Genomic DNA, 14,513 nt, shown 5'->3' with positions numbered 1-14,513 from the left:
TAATAAAATGTTACTGGAATATGTATACCAACATACTGGTGGGGTCTATAATGACAAAATTATTAAAACATATGTGGAAAATGCTTTTTTGAGGTGTAATTTATCGAAAGTATTTTTTTTAATTTTGTTGCCTTCTGATCTGGTAGGTTAAAGATTATAATTCCAGTCCGTGTATTGGCTATTCTGGTTTTCGAGTGAAACTATCGAATATGAATTTCGAGGTGGCGCCAAGATTGTGTTTGTTATTAATGTTGCTTGCTGTCTTTTAAGGGTGAATGAGTAGGATAGAATTGCATTCTTCAGCTTACAGATTATGAAATTGAATTGCAATTTAATTATGGGCAAAGGTCGTAAAGACGTAAGTACTGAGAGCTTCAAATCTTATTGTATTTCCAAGTGCAATGGTTTGACTGGTACTTTCCAATCTGTATATAACTGGACAATCCTGTCAACTTTGATGGGTCATACTATGCTTGTTTTTAAATATTATGTGAGAACACGTTATGCTTAAGTGTTGTAATGTTTGTTTCATTGTAATTTTTTAACACTAGTTTGTTAAAGTTGTATTTAAGTAGAAATATCATACTTTTCTTTAATGTTTCTTTGTTATGTTATTTATAATCAGTTTGTTTACTTTGTTCACAGTTTCATTTATGGATAAAACACTATTTGTGTAGTTGGTTAAGGAGATAGTTTTTGTATAACATTTTTGCAATCTTCTTTAATGTAAACAACATTAATTTTTTTGGCCTTTTTATAGGTAATTCTGGGTAAAGGACAAACAAAAATATCCAGTTTCTTTGTGAAGCAAAATCAGCTGCAAAATCAACAGACACAGCCTGTTTTATCTGATAACAGTAGTCATATATCTGTTGGGGTTCACACTTCACACTATTTTAAGAAGGATCCAATTAAGTCTCCGGTCCAGCAATCCTTTTCAGAAGTTATAATTTCAGATGATGAATTACTGGCATCTCCAATAAAAGAAATAAAACACTTTAATGATAACTATGATTTAATTTCTACCACACCAAGGCAGACCTCATGTGTTAAAAGGAAATTATGCAGTGAGGAGGAGATTCCAGATGTCATCCCTGCAACACCCACTGTTAAAACCAGAAAGCTCACCCTTTCAAGCAAACTTACAAAACATTCAAAGGTAGGAATAGTAAAACTGGAAAAGACTTTTGCAGACAAAGGAAGGAAGAAAGGTTTTTCTCTCTCTGATTCATTGGATGATGCTTATAATAATGGTGTAATGGGAGATGGAGTTCATCACATTTCACTGTGCAAAAAAATAAAACTTACGACAAATGAAAATACTTGTACACAGGGAGATGAGTCTTCAAATAGTACAACTGTCAAAGTGGTTAGCGAGAAATTTAGTGAAATATCTACTGGTAATAAGAGGACCATAAAAGATGAAAATGATGATTGTATTAGTTTGAATAATACATCAGACTGTAAAAAATTGGATAGCTTATCAGAGAAAATTGAAAGTCATGATGTTCAAGACATGAAATGTGAAAACTTGCCTGTTACTGAGCACTATGTGAGTGATGTGCCTTCTGTAGGTTGTGATGTAGAAGCTAACAGTTTAGAGCAGCTTATAGACACAAAGGATATTTCTCTAATTAACAAATTTGATCGAATGCCTGTTAATACTGGATCATATGTAACAGAAACTGGAACTGTGATTTCAAATGATGATACTAGCATATGTGAATTGTTTCTGGAAAACCCAAAGATCAAAGTTTCTGATAGCAATATTCAAAAATCTACTATTAAAAAGTGTGTAGATCTGAATAATGATGGAGCTTGTTCCTCCAGTCTTCTGGAAATTGATAAAAGTAATTCCACTCAGTGTACAGATGTAGTTGACTCAAATAATAAAGCTTTTGGTTGTAATCTTCAAAGTAATCAAGATAAAACTGAAGAAAGTGCAGTTGTGAGTAAACGTACAGTGTCATCTAAAGACATTGAATTGCAGGATTTGAGTTCCAATTCTGACTCAGTAAATTTGGAAGCTTCACGTTGTAGTTTTCAAAAGAGTGACCAAAGTGCAGTTGTATTATGTGGCAAAGTACACACAACAGCAGGCAGGTCTGCATTTCAGCAGGTGGAAACTAAATCCTGTGTTCAGAGTTCAGATACTACAACTCAGGAGGATCATCTGGCATGGCTGCCATTGGAGGAATGGGACTTCTCACAGATTGATGAGAAGAAAACAGAGTAAGAGAAATAGTTTCTAAAATTAAGTAATAAGTGGCTTCACCATTCTTATGTTCCATCTGATATTATTAGGATTCTCCCCTCATTATATATTTGTGGTGTGGTGTCCAGCAATGTTGTAATATTTTTGTGTAAGGACTAGTAATTTTAGATAAATATCAAAATTTTGTCACCGGAAATCATGGTTGCCATATTTCTCTCTTCCTTCCACCCTCTCCTCATTTTTCCCTGATTTTCAGGTGAGTTTTTTAACAGTGCATTTTTAATTATTGGCTTCTGATTACCTATACAGCAACTGCTCTGTGTAAACAGCTTTGATTAAATTTGATATTATTGAGGGTTCTTATTAACCTATGAAAATGCTAATGCTGTACGCACTAAACGGATTGCTCTTTGCATTGCTTTCTTGCTCTTTTTCTGTCTTACTGTAATTACCTGTTGTGAATTAATGAATATTGAACAAGTTCTACTTTCTTTGGTCAGAATTTGATGCTAGAATTGACAAAAATAATGCTAATAATTGTAAATGTGTGTGACAAGAAGACTTTTCTAATAAAAGATCTCACAGTTTTAATGTAATGTAGTTTTAATCTCATTGTTGAATAACCTGTGAGTTAATAAGTTAATTCACTAATGTTAAATTTAGACGTCTTTACTTTAGAACTGTGGTTATGGGGAAGGAAGACGAATTAAGCCTGGAAAATTTCCAACGGTGTGAGATCATAGAGCTAAGTGGAAACAAGAAATGGGAGAAAAAAATTAAGCTTCGTTCTACACACAGTGAAGCCACAACATCGTGTTTGCTGCAGGGTTTCTGGTGAGACTATTTAATGTTCATGTTGATATCGAAAAGTACCCACAAATACATTCAACACATCCACATACTCTGACTGCTGCAGGAGAATTACTGTGTAACATTTTAATTGAATTCAGAATACCAAGAAACTTTTTAGGTAGGAAAGCAGCCGTGTGTAAAACAAAAATATCGAAGAATAACGTCAAGAGGTTCCGAAGGTGGAGTGGATAGCGTTGGCTTATTGCGTCCAGTGGTGGGTAAAATTGTGTCTTTGGGTACTGCTTACATAAACTTACTTAGTGGAGCTTTTGGCATGTTGTGTTCAACGTTGACACCAAAATATATTATTCACAGTTCTTACTCTTCTCTTGTAACCCAACAATATGATACAGGTGTTAAGAAATAATAAAATTTACTGTCATTGCTCAGTAGCACTGACCAGTGTATCATGATATGAGCCAGTTGTTGTATTGTCCTTGGTAATGGCTTCAGAGCTGAGATGGTTGAGTCAGTATAGTGACTAGGTTATGGGCTGGATAGCTGGGGTTTGATTTCCTGCAGGCAGAGTTTTTCTCTGTCACAACATCCAGACCATCTCTATGGCCCCAGGTTCTTCCTAGAGTCTCAAGCAGTCAGCACATGAAGCTGACCATCTCCTTCTAGTGCCAAGGCTAAGGAAGGACGCGTGGAGCTATGCCTCCAGTTTCCTATACAGCTGCATGGCATTGAAATTAGTTAAACATCAGCACAACTTTACTATAGTAATGGCTATGTCTAGGACAGTTTCCAATGATTAGTTCATTAATATGCTACTGAAGGAGACTGACCAGTAAATTTAATTTGCAGGGCAGACATTGACTTGGAAATTGGTGACATTGTAAGTGTCAAGGCCAGTCAGTGTGAGGCCTCATATTCCACTGCATCATGGTTTGTTAGCAACTCTGCGGGCCTGCTTGTGCTTCACCCTGATACATTGATTTCCAGTACAGCTGTTGTTGGGTCACACTTCTGTGGCCGCAGAGGTGTGCTGTCGGAGTGGTTTAGAGGCATAGATGGTGATTCCCGCATCATGGTCATTGGTAGTTTGGTGCACGAATTGCTTCAAGAGGTAATTCTTTTTCCGCTGCCCTTCATTTACCCATTTTATTCTGTATTGTGTTGTATGTCAAGGTTTTTTTTTAATAGTGTTTATGCACACAAGTATGTCAGCAAGTTGAATGAATGGCAGTTTATAATTCTTGCCATCCTTTCTGCACATTATTTAAAGAAAATAAGTTCTTGGATGTAAGGCATGTTACTTTTCAAAATATAAGACACCCAACAAATATTGCATGTACCTTTTATGTAGGGTCTTGTTAGATTGTTATTTAAATGCTTATTTACTTATATAGGATCTTTTTATTAGACTCAGTGAAATAACTAAATGTTTGTTCTGACCCCTGCAGGTGCTGGAATGTAGCATCAGTACAATGTCAACAATTATGGATGTGGTGCAGAAGTTGCTGAATAGATCAGACTGTATTCAGATGTTGTACTCAGCTTGTATGTCCAAGGAAGATGCAGTGAAGGAGCTAAATGGTTTTGTCCCATATATTTATAACTTTGTGAACACATATGTTGAAGATTTGGGGTATAAAATGTCACCACCACCACAAAATGAGAATAATAAAGATGGGAACAATGTTGAGAAATGGAATGGAACTATATGTGCTATTCGTGATATAGAAGAAAACATTTGGGCACCACAACTTGGAATAAAGGGAAAGGTGGATGTCACTGTGGAAGTTAAAATAAATAGACATAGGAGGAATTTAACTAAGGTAAGTAAAGTAATGGGATGACCATATTAAAATGGATTGTAATGAAATAGGGTGTCACAGTCTGGACTGGATTCTTGTGACTCAAATATGAAAATTAACCCTCAGGTTTCATAAAAGACAAAATTTGTTGACTCGCTGAGCAACTATTGGGTGTTCCATGAAGTTGGATTAAAGTATGTTGACATTTTGTTGATATAACTTCTGTGGATAGAAAATATTTATCTGCAGAGTAATTAACACCAGAGTACAGCATCTTTCTGTAAAAACTGTAGTTATTTATATTTTTAAATTACAGGTTATACCATTAGAATTGAAAACTGGGCGCTCAAGTTTTTCAGCTGAACATAGGGGTCAGGTTACACTGTACACAATGATGATGTCACAGCTGGGAAATAAAGTGGATTCTGGCTTACTCCTGTACCTGAGGTGAGTGGTTTTTAAACATGTACTTAAAACCATGGAAAATAATCTACTCCTAATATAATAGCCATTGCCCATCTCACTTGACTATGAGTGTGCAGTTCATGCACTGTGGAAAAAATTGAAATTAAATTCTGGCAATTGTGACTTATAGCAAGAAATGCAAACAAGGCTATGGTGAAATCAGGCAGTCAGTTTTATGTTGGTGCATTTGCAGAAATGTGGCTTCAGTTGCTGAGATGTTTTGACATTTAATTTATTTAATAATGAAGTTTTATAAATGTACTTTCAGTTTGATTTGTAAAGAAAATGCTTCAATAAATTATATTACTGTTCATCAAAAAATGATTCATTCCCATCCACTTTGATGGGTGATATGCTAGTGTAGAAATGATTAATATAGCAAGTATGAAGGTAAAGTCAGGAAACCAAACACACTCTTTTATTCACTATTACTTCTTATGTCCAAGGTTTACTGTTCAACAGGTAAACAAAGGGGGTGTTAGGCAAACTGGCAACCCATACCTCTTTTGCATATCAAAAGTACAAATCACACCACAGGTTATATAAAATAGGGTGGTTTTGAATTCTTAGAACAGTCTTTAGTAGTCTTAAAAATAATTTTTCTTGCATCACACTGATGATGACCAGCCTGCTCCATAGTACATAAATGGCATTAACAATAACTACACTTCTGAAGGTACTTATGAATATTGAAATTACATTAGAAATTTGGCTGTGGGATCTACAAAAGTATACATATGTTTCTGCTCAAATTTATAGTCTCATAATTTTTTCTGTTTTGCAGAGATGGAATGATGCAAGAGGTGAAAGCTGGTAATAATGAATGTAGGGATTTGATTATGCTGCGCAACCAACTTGCTCATTTCATCACAAGATTACCTGCTTTGATTGACGATGGTGCTGGATTCAAACCTCCACAATTGCCAGAACCAATAAACCATCCCAGTGCTTGTGGAAAATGCCCATATTTAACGATATGCTCCTCATTCCTTGGGTAAGATAATATGATGGATATGTTTAGTGACTCTAGAAAAGTGTACATTGTTTTTGTGTAGAACTACTGATATTTGGTTATTTTTGTCTTTGTTGGATGTCTTGTATGGTATTTGGAATTTGGCAATTTAATATGCCTTACATCCATCAATAACTGATTTTCTTTAAACACTGTAGAGAGGCTGGCAGGAATTATAATTTACCATTTATTCAGTTTAATAACATATTCATGTGCATAACCTAAATGCTATTACATATTTTCTTTGTCTGAAAATGCTAGACATGATCTCAAGTTTTCAATTTGTTGCCATATTTATAATTTTTAACACATTAAATTTGGGTGTTCATTTATTTTTCTTTCTATACCAGATTCAACATTCTTAGCTGAAATGTTTTAGTTGCTAATTGCCATAAACTGAGAGTTTAGTACAAAATTTTATGGCCTTGTTATTTTAGTTCATATAAATAAAAGTTTCAGAATTTGCAGAATGGTTCATACAGTTATTTTTATAGGAGATATTTAGAAGCTTGGTGTTGATTGTGAAGATTGGAGACAAAACTTATGCATTATTTAATTTCCTTTTTTGTATCTTAAATATGGTATTACAGTAATAATCATACATTTATCAACTGAGGATTCCTAGCATACAAGGAACTTTCCTTTGTTGCCATCCAAATCTTGCTATAAGGATCACTCAACTTGCTGTAGAGTGATTACCAGGATCCCGTTCTTGGGGGCAAAACATCTCGAATGTGAAACTGATCACTCGCCTCCATTAATGGCAGAGGTTGAGAATATGTGGAACTTCACCTCTTCTACTCTCAGTATGTTTTCATGGCATACTGCTTAGGCACAAGGACAATGCTTCTCAAGCATTTTCATGGATGGTTAACTGTGACGCTATGGTTTAGTCTCACTCCGATGTTTTTTTTATGTATGTAATGCCACTTATCCATTGCTTTATCCTAAATAAGATCCTGCAGAAAGGACCATTCATACTGTATTTTAGTAAATCACAAAGAATGGATAGATTCATTGATCATTTCACTTTTACTTTTTTAGGTTCGTTAGAGTAAAGACTCCTTCACATATGAAGTGCCTGCTGGTAAAGTAGTAGTCTGGAAATTAATGGAGACCTGTCTGATATTATTTGTATACTGTATTATGTTTCCAATACAGCAAAGTGAAGCTGTCATGCTGCACACTTTGGAGACACTTTGTGGGGAGAGGAGGTATTGCTCCTGCTCATTCTTGACTTTGGCACTAAATGATGGTTAGCATCATTCCATGGCTGCTTAATCCCAGGGAAAGGGCTCCTGTTACCCATTGGATAGGAGGCTCGGTGGGCCTTAGCAGATCCTATCTGGACATAGGCTAGAATAAAAATAATTTGCTTCTACCAGGGATCAAATTCTGGTCATCCAGTCCATAGTTAGAAATTATACTGACTGAGCTACCCCAGGTTTTTTAAATACAGTACTTCTGTAAAAATACTAAAAAAATTATGCTTTCTAGTGATTTGTTTTTATTTGCCCATAACAAGTGGGTGAGTATATTTCTCAAATGTCTGGGAATAGACATTGTGTTCATGTTCCAGTCGTGATGGATTATCCAGACTCTCTACGAGTAATCCACTATCAAAATTTGCTACTTCTGCAACTTCTCATCTGTCTGCATCACATATTGACTACTTGATTCATTGGACTGGACTTTTGCTGCTTGAGGAATCGCAGACTTTTGGTTCTGTCTGTCAGAAAGATCTGTGGTGCCTGACTCCACAGCAGAGGTATGTTGTGAATATGACTTCTGGATTGTTGCACCATATAGACTGGTAGAAGTTTATTGATGTTTCAAATGCTCCTGCTGCATCCATCATCTGGGTGATCACTGGTTGGAAATTAAAAAATTCAGAGGTGGGATTTACCTTCATACAGTGTTTTATGAAAGTCTGTTGAAGTGGTTTAGTTACTAGAAGTTATTAGAAGGGAGACTCTTATGGGCATAATACTATTGGTCTTTCATATTTTGTAATGAATGTAAGTTTAAAGATACCACACTTTAATTTTGTAACAAAAAGCCTCTATCAAGAGGGGAATAGGGTTAAGTTTTTTTAATATTATTATTAAACCTCATAGTGGAATGATAAGTGTCTAACAAGCAGGTTTTACTTACAATTTCTATTCTTTTTTACAGAGAAAAGCGAGGCAAGAGTCTGTGCTCAATGGTTGTTGTTGGTACAGTGATGGAGAAAGGTGATTATTATGTTCACATCTTTCAGAAGGACTGTGATCAGTTCTCAGATCTCCGTATCTCTGGCTTGGCTGTAGGGGAATATGTCACTGTCAGTACTGATAACCGGCTGGCTGTAGCTACAGGCACAATTAGTGACATCACTCAAAGCACTCTGACATTATTGTTGAACAGGTCAGTTCTCTTATATGCATCTGTGTATTTGTAGCAAAGTTTGACATTTTACAGACCTGTACTGCATCGGAAATGTATAAAACTACTGACCAAGCAATAGGGAACCTCATGAAGCTAAACCTTGATCTAGAATTGATATAGTCACTCCACTTCAGAAGCATGGTGGGCCACATTGTTCCAACTTCCATTCTGGATCCTTCATGTCAGTTGGGAAAAACTCATTGTAGCATCTTACTTTGCTTTGGTAAAATAACATCAGTGAATACCTTTGGATATTTCACACAAGTTAATATTACAATATAGAACAAATATTTGAAAAAAAATCTGATTAAATTTTCTGTTTAATTTCCATATGTGATTCTGTTTTGTTCAACAGGAATATAACAAAACACAGTCCCGGTTCATGTTTTCACATTGACATATACACATTGCAGAATGGCAAGGTGTTCAACCTTACGAACCTTGGTTGTTTGATGGATGATACAGATGCAGCAGCTAAACTTCGCAAGCTCATTGTTGATAAGTATGTATCAGTAAGTGTATTATTGTCTTGTACAGTTTTGTATGGGTTTTTTAACAAGTATCAATAAAATGCCCATTTTGTATTTCTTTGGGGAACAGTGGATTTAAACACTGACCTAAGGAAAGCTTCAAGTGGAAGAAATGCAGTTTTTCCACACAGATTTTCAAATTTGTTCACAACTAAAAGCTGAAATAATGCACCTGTTGGCTTCACCTTGTCTGTCTGTGCATAGTAAGGCCAAGAATGGCTAAATAGATTTTTTTGTATTTTTTATATTGGATAATTTTACTATAACTTGTCAACACATTCCAATTTTCAGTGTTGGTCTTCTGGGTTGTAACACTGTGTGGCTTGTAGGTAGATCATCAACATTTTGGAGAAAAATATGCAATCACATTAGAAGACATAAGTTGTAAATAATGGCACAGGCTACTATTCAAACATTTATGGTGCATTAAACAACATAGCCGATTATAAAATTTTCTGACCTGCTTACATAGCTTTTGGGGCCCTACCTTTACAGTATAGTTTCACATTTATGAAGTGTTAACATTCCTTATATTGGTTTATTTTATTGATTAATAGTAATACATTTTCATTCAAATGTTTTGTAATATTATACATGTGTGTGTGTGTGTGTGTTTTGCCAGGGAACGCCCCACATTTGTAGAAAAACTTAGATCTAGCATCATGCGCCCTGCTCGACCAATTTTGGAACCCTTGAACGTGGGTCAGCGTCGGGCTGTAGTGAAAGCTCTTACTGCAAAAGACTACTTTCTAATCAAGGGAATGCCTGGTACAGGTAATCTAAACTTTATTAGATTTTGTATTTTGGCAGAGTAAAGAAGCCATTCAGCATAGGTAAGAATCTATATTGAACCACTGAACTGCTATCATAAACTTCTTTTGTTTCCGTTAAATGTATGTCAGCAAATAGTGAAGCCTCTTTAATCGTCATCCTCTTATGTTGTCCCTTCTATCGTATTATATATTAATTACAAATTTGTTGTACATTGAACTCTTTTAATAAACATGATAAATATGAGTTATAGTAAATAAATAAAGACCAAAATTAAACATTTGTGCATACTACCAGTGTCCTATTTCATCTAACATAAAATGTGGACAGACAGATGACAGTTTCTGCTCCAGATGTCATCATATACAAGTTGATGTTTCATATTTCAGTTGTTTTTATTGTTACAAAATTATATTTCTAGCAATTGGTATATTTTTCCAACTCCACAAATTTTCTCTTTTTTGTCCACTAACTGGAATTCTGGTGACTTAACAGTGATTGTAACATGTCATTAGTGAATCTCAAGGTCATTGCCAGTGTTGTTTAGCCTTTTCTCATGACAGTGTATGGACAAAACAACTGTTGCAGTCTGACTTAACCTAGTCCTCTCCTAATATTTTGGTGAACATTGAAACCTGCAAGTCAGTATTTCATTTTGTCAGGTAAGACTGCCACCATAGTGTCACTGGTAGAGTTGCTGGTGAAACTGGGGCAGTCTGTAGTGGTGACAAGTCATACCCACTCAGCTGTAGACAATGTCCTGCTGAAGCTAGCAGCTAGACATGTGGACCTCCTGAGACTCGGGTCCTCCAGTCGTATTCACCCACAACTACGAGCCAAGAGCGAGGATGACCTTACAGCAAATTGTTCCTCACCTGCTCAGTTGGAGACCTTATATAATAGCAAGGTTGGTAATGTATGACCACATTTTGTCAAACAGCCTGCTCCACTCAGTTAGAGGCCATGTGTGATTGATTGTTTTGTAATTTTGCATGAAATATGTATGTGCATTTGTTACATAAACCAAATGTTCTAGGTGTTTCCAGAAGAACATGAACTAGTGTTTCCTAGATCATAGTCTTCTGATAATTTTATTTATTTACAAACACAGTACTTGATACAGCATCATTAAATAGCCCATCCTTGAAGAAAATAGTCATTAATCAGCCTGACCTCTAGTTGTAGATTCACGCAGATTCCTTAAAAGTATGACTGATTCTACACTATTGTGATTGATATGCATTTAATTTGTCTAGCCTGTAGTTGGCACCACATGCCTGGGTGCAGGTCACCCTCTTTTTACTCGACGAACTTTTGACGTGTGTATAGTAGATGAGAGTACTCAAGTACTACAAGTCTCTGTGCTGCGTCCCCTCTTCAGTGCCAAGAAGTTTATACTCATCGGAGATCCTGAACAGCTACCTCCTGTTATACGAAACAAAACTGCAAGGTACAGCTATACTACACACAGTCCATTAACATTATGAGTCACACAAGCAAGTAAAATAGTATAGTTATTTGTATTTATATTTTGTATCTTGGTGGTGCTTGGTGTAATACACATAATAAAGGGTCGATGACTTTAATTGTTTGGGTGATAAAGTTAAAAAGGGTGAAGTGGAGGGACATGTAACATGTATGGAGGAAATAAAAACACATATACAATTTAGGTTATGAAACCCAAAAAGGAAGAGGCTACTTGAAAGTTGTTGGCATAGATGTATAGCTAATATTAAAATGGATCTGAGAGAAATAGAGTATAAAGGTATGGAGTACATTCAAGTGGCTGAAGGTAGGATCTGATGTCAAGCTTTTGTGAACGTGGTGGCAATACTGTGTGTTATATAAAGTAAGGAAATATTTTTGCCACCTGAATAACTATAATCATTTTAAGAAAGGCTGTGAACAATTTATGTAGGCAGTTGGTTGGTTAGTTAAACTTGTTCAGGATTTTATTTAGTCCCTCTTATGGAAGTACTTGTACAGTATTTAAAAATAGATCAAGGCTGTCCCTCCCACCTACCAACTCACATCAATGTTTTTGTTGTTGTTGTTGTTGTTGTATATAACTACTGCAGTTGCCTGAATGTTGTTATATAATCCATGAACTTCAGTAGACAGCTTGGCTGACCATTTATTGTGCATACTTGTGTTAAAACGTTAAAAGATGTATGATAGTGTTTTCAAATTAATGTCATTCTTTTGTGATAGAGAGATGGGCATGTCCGAGAGCTTATTTGAAAGGCTAGATTCTCCTGATGCATCAGTGTGTCTTGACCTCCAGTATCGTATGAATCAAGCCATCACTAATGTTGCCAATGGCCTTGTGTATAATGGTCAGTTGAAGTGCGGCAATGAGCAGGTGTCCAGTGCAACATTGCACCTTCCAGCCCCCCATGTAAGTGTCATAATAGAATTGTAAGTAAACGAATGAACATGAGGAATAATAGTGAGAAGCCAGCTTTGAAGACATTAGGAAAGTGAAGTAAATTTCTCCATTGATGAAAGTATCAGCATTTTTCATATTGATCATCATGCTATCATGCTCTCCTTAACTACATCATATAATCAGTCCTCCATTGGACATAGTTTTGATCTATTTCCCTTCATCTTCAATCTACTTAGCCAGTTTTTTAAATTTACATTCTATAATGAAATAACTTAATTTCTGTGAGATTTCAGGTTCTTATGGCAGCATATATGAAGATGGCTGTGTCATGGGATGGGTTGTTGCACCGTGTAGTCTGGAAAAAGTTTATCAACATTTCAGAGGTTTTTGCTGCCTCCAACATCAGAATGAACTACCAGACTACATGGCGCAACAACCCAGAAGACAGCAATCTTCAACCTATAAGATATCCATATTCAACTCCATATTTATCATCAGAAAAATAAGCACGTAAATTTTTTTAGCAGTGTTTACATTTTTACAACAGACATTTTATACACAAAAATATGCCACTATAAATTTTCTTATTCAGATGGTTACAGAAGAGTTAGAATCAGAGACTTGGCTGTGTCCAGTGTTATCACCTGCCATGATCCATTCTGTTCTGGTCTTGGATACTGGTCCCATTTGGGATAAACTGCGAGACAACACTTCTGCGTTTCTCAATCTCATTTACAATCCAGTAAATGAAAATAATGAATGTCAAGAAACCAGTACAGGAAGTAATGATGTATTGAAATGCAGAGGACTCAGCAAAGTAATAAAAGAAATTAGCAATGAGGAGAGATCATGCACAAACCTGTTTGAGGCAGCTCTTGTTAAGCATATTGTAAGAGTAATGATGAAGGTAAGCATGCAGTGAATAAACTGAATTTATTTCACAATTAATGAATAGTTGATAACATTACTCAAGCTAAAATGCATTTGCTGATTATGGTGTGATACAGTGTATAATATTGTATTGGATATTGTCCATGGTTTCTTAATTACAAGGACAATGTTCCAAAAGTTGGTTCTACAGGTTTCCCATTCATTTTTAAAGTAACTCATGTACCATTGTGGTTCTGTGTGAAATTTGGGTTTTAACAGGTTTGAGTCTTTGTACACTGTTGAATGATTAACTCCACAGGGTGGTGTAGAAGGCAGTAGCATAGGTGTGATTGCACCGTTTCGTGCTCAGGTGGCACTGCTACAGAAGATGGTTGCTAGTGACAGTGATAAAAATGTGGAAGTTAACACAGTTGATCAATATCAGGGCCGAGACAAGGATGTTATTATCTTCTCCTGTACGAGGACTGAAAATGTTGAGTCTCCATCCAGCAAATCATTGCCTACCAAAAATAAGGTATATTAAAACTTCCTACAGATTTTAATTTTTCTTCCTTAGCTTACATTTCTTGGGATGATGGGCCAACAACTGAACTTCAGTCACTGTACCATTTATGTTGCTTATATATAAATAATTAAACCCTTTTGTCTCTCATTTCTAGGAAAGTGAAATTCTTGGAGATAAAAGAAGATTGACAGTGGCAATCACAAGAGCAAAACATAAATTGCTCATTATTGGAGATGCGCAAACATTACATACATATCAGCCTTTTCGAAATCTTTTTGATTGTCTGTCATCAGAGCAAATAATAGTTCTCTCAGATAGTAGCAGTAATTTTGATTGGTGTCGATTAATGATGAACATAAAAGAAGTCTCTTGAAATATGACTTTTTTTTTTGAACATATATATGTTTGTAAATATGCATGCTAAGAAAGAGTCCAAACAATATTTTGGAATGTCATGTTACCAATTTTATATTACTATAATGTATTTTGCACTTAGAGAAAGATTAAATGTGATTTATTTGTGTATATTTTAATCTTTGTAATGCATCTTCATGTAGAGGATAAGTTACTTCATCTGGTCTTGTTTTATTTCATTTAGTAATTAGTACAGAACATTGCCAGCTAATGTAGTGTATAAACTGATTTCCAGGTTTACAAAGTGTATATTCATTCCTTGATGAGTATACTGTGATTGTC

The 14,513-nt window shown here is 35.5% G+C and overlaps 1 protein-coding gene across 2 annotated transcripts; it reads left to right on the top strand.

Annotated features, from left to right (window-relative positions):
• Positions 1-78: 78 nt before the first annotated feature.
• On the top strand, positions 79-14,342 carry Dna2 (DNA replication helicase/nuclease 2). Of its 2 annotated transcripts, none has more exons than XM_087351442.1 (17): positions 79-358; positions 761-2,232; positions 2,894-3,049; positions 3,875-4,136; positions 4,474-4,848; positions 5,144-5,274; positions 6,077-6,286; positions 7,884-8,072; positions 8,480-8,710; positions 9,087-9,233; positions 9,884-10,035; positions 10,695-10,939; positions 11,289-11,482; positions 12,244-12,430; positions 13,014-13,328; positions 13,611-13,826; positions 13,972-14,342. In XM_087351442.1, the coding sequence occupies exons 1-17, from the start codon at positions 314-316 to the stop codon at positions 14,188-14,190; spliced, it is 4,746 nt and encodes a 1,581-aa protein (XP_087207568.1). In that variant the 5' UTR covers positions 79-313; the 3' UTR covers positions 14,191-14,342. The 2 variants fall into 2 exon arrangements, with proteins under 2 accessions (XP_087207568.1, XP_087207565.1); XM_087351439.1 differs by having other exon boundaries at positions 2,879-3,049.
• The last annotated feature ends 171 nt before the right edge of the window (positions 14,343-14,513 follow it).

Source organism: Zootermopsis nevadensis, unplaced genomic scaffold (assembly GCF_977971745.1).
Source record: "Zootermopsis nevadensis isolate Lab colony 2312 unplaced genomic scaffold, Znev_1.0 Znev_ptg000002l, whole genome shotgun sequence".
NCBI lineage: Eukaryota > Metazoa > Arthropoda > Insecta > Blattodea > Termopsidae > Zootermopsis > Zootermopsis nevadensis.
The sequence above is the reverse complement of the archived record's forward strand: the minus strand, read 5'-3'. Positions and strand labels throughout refer to the sequence as shown.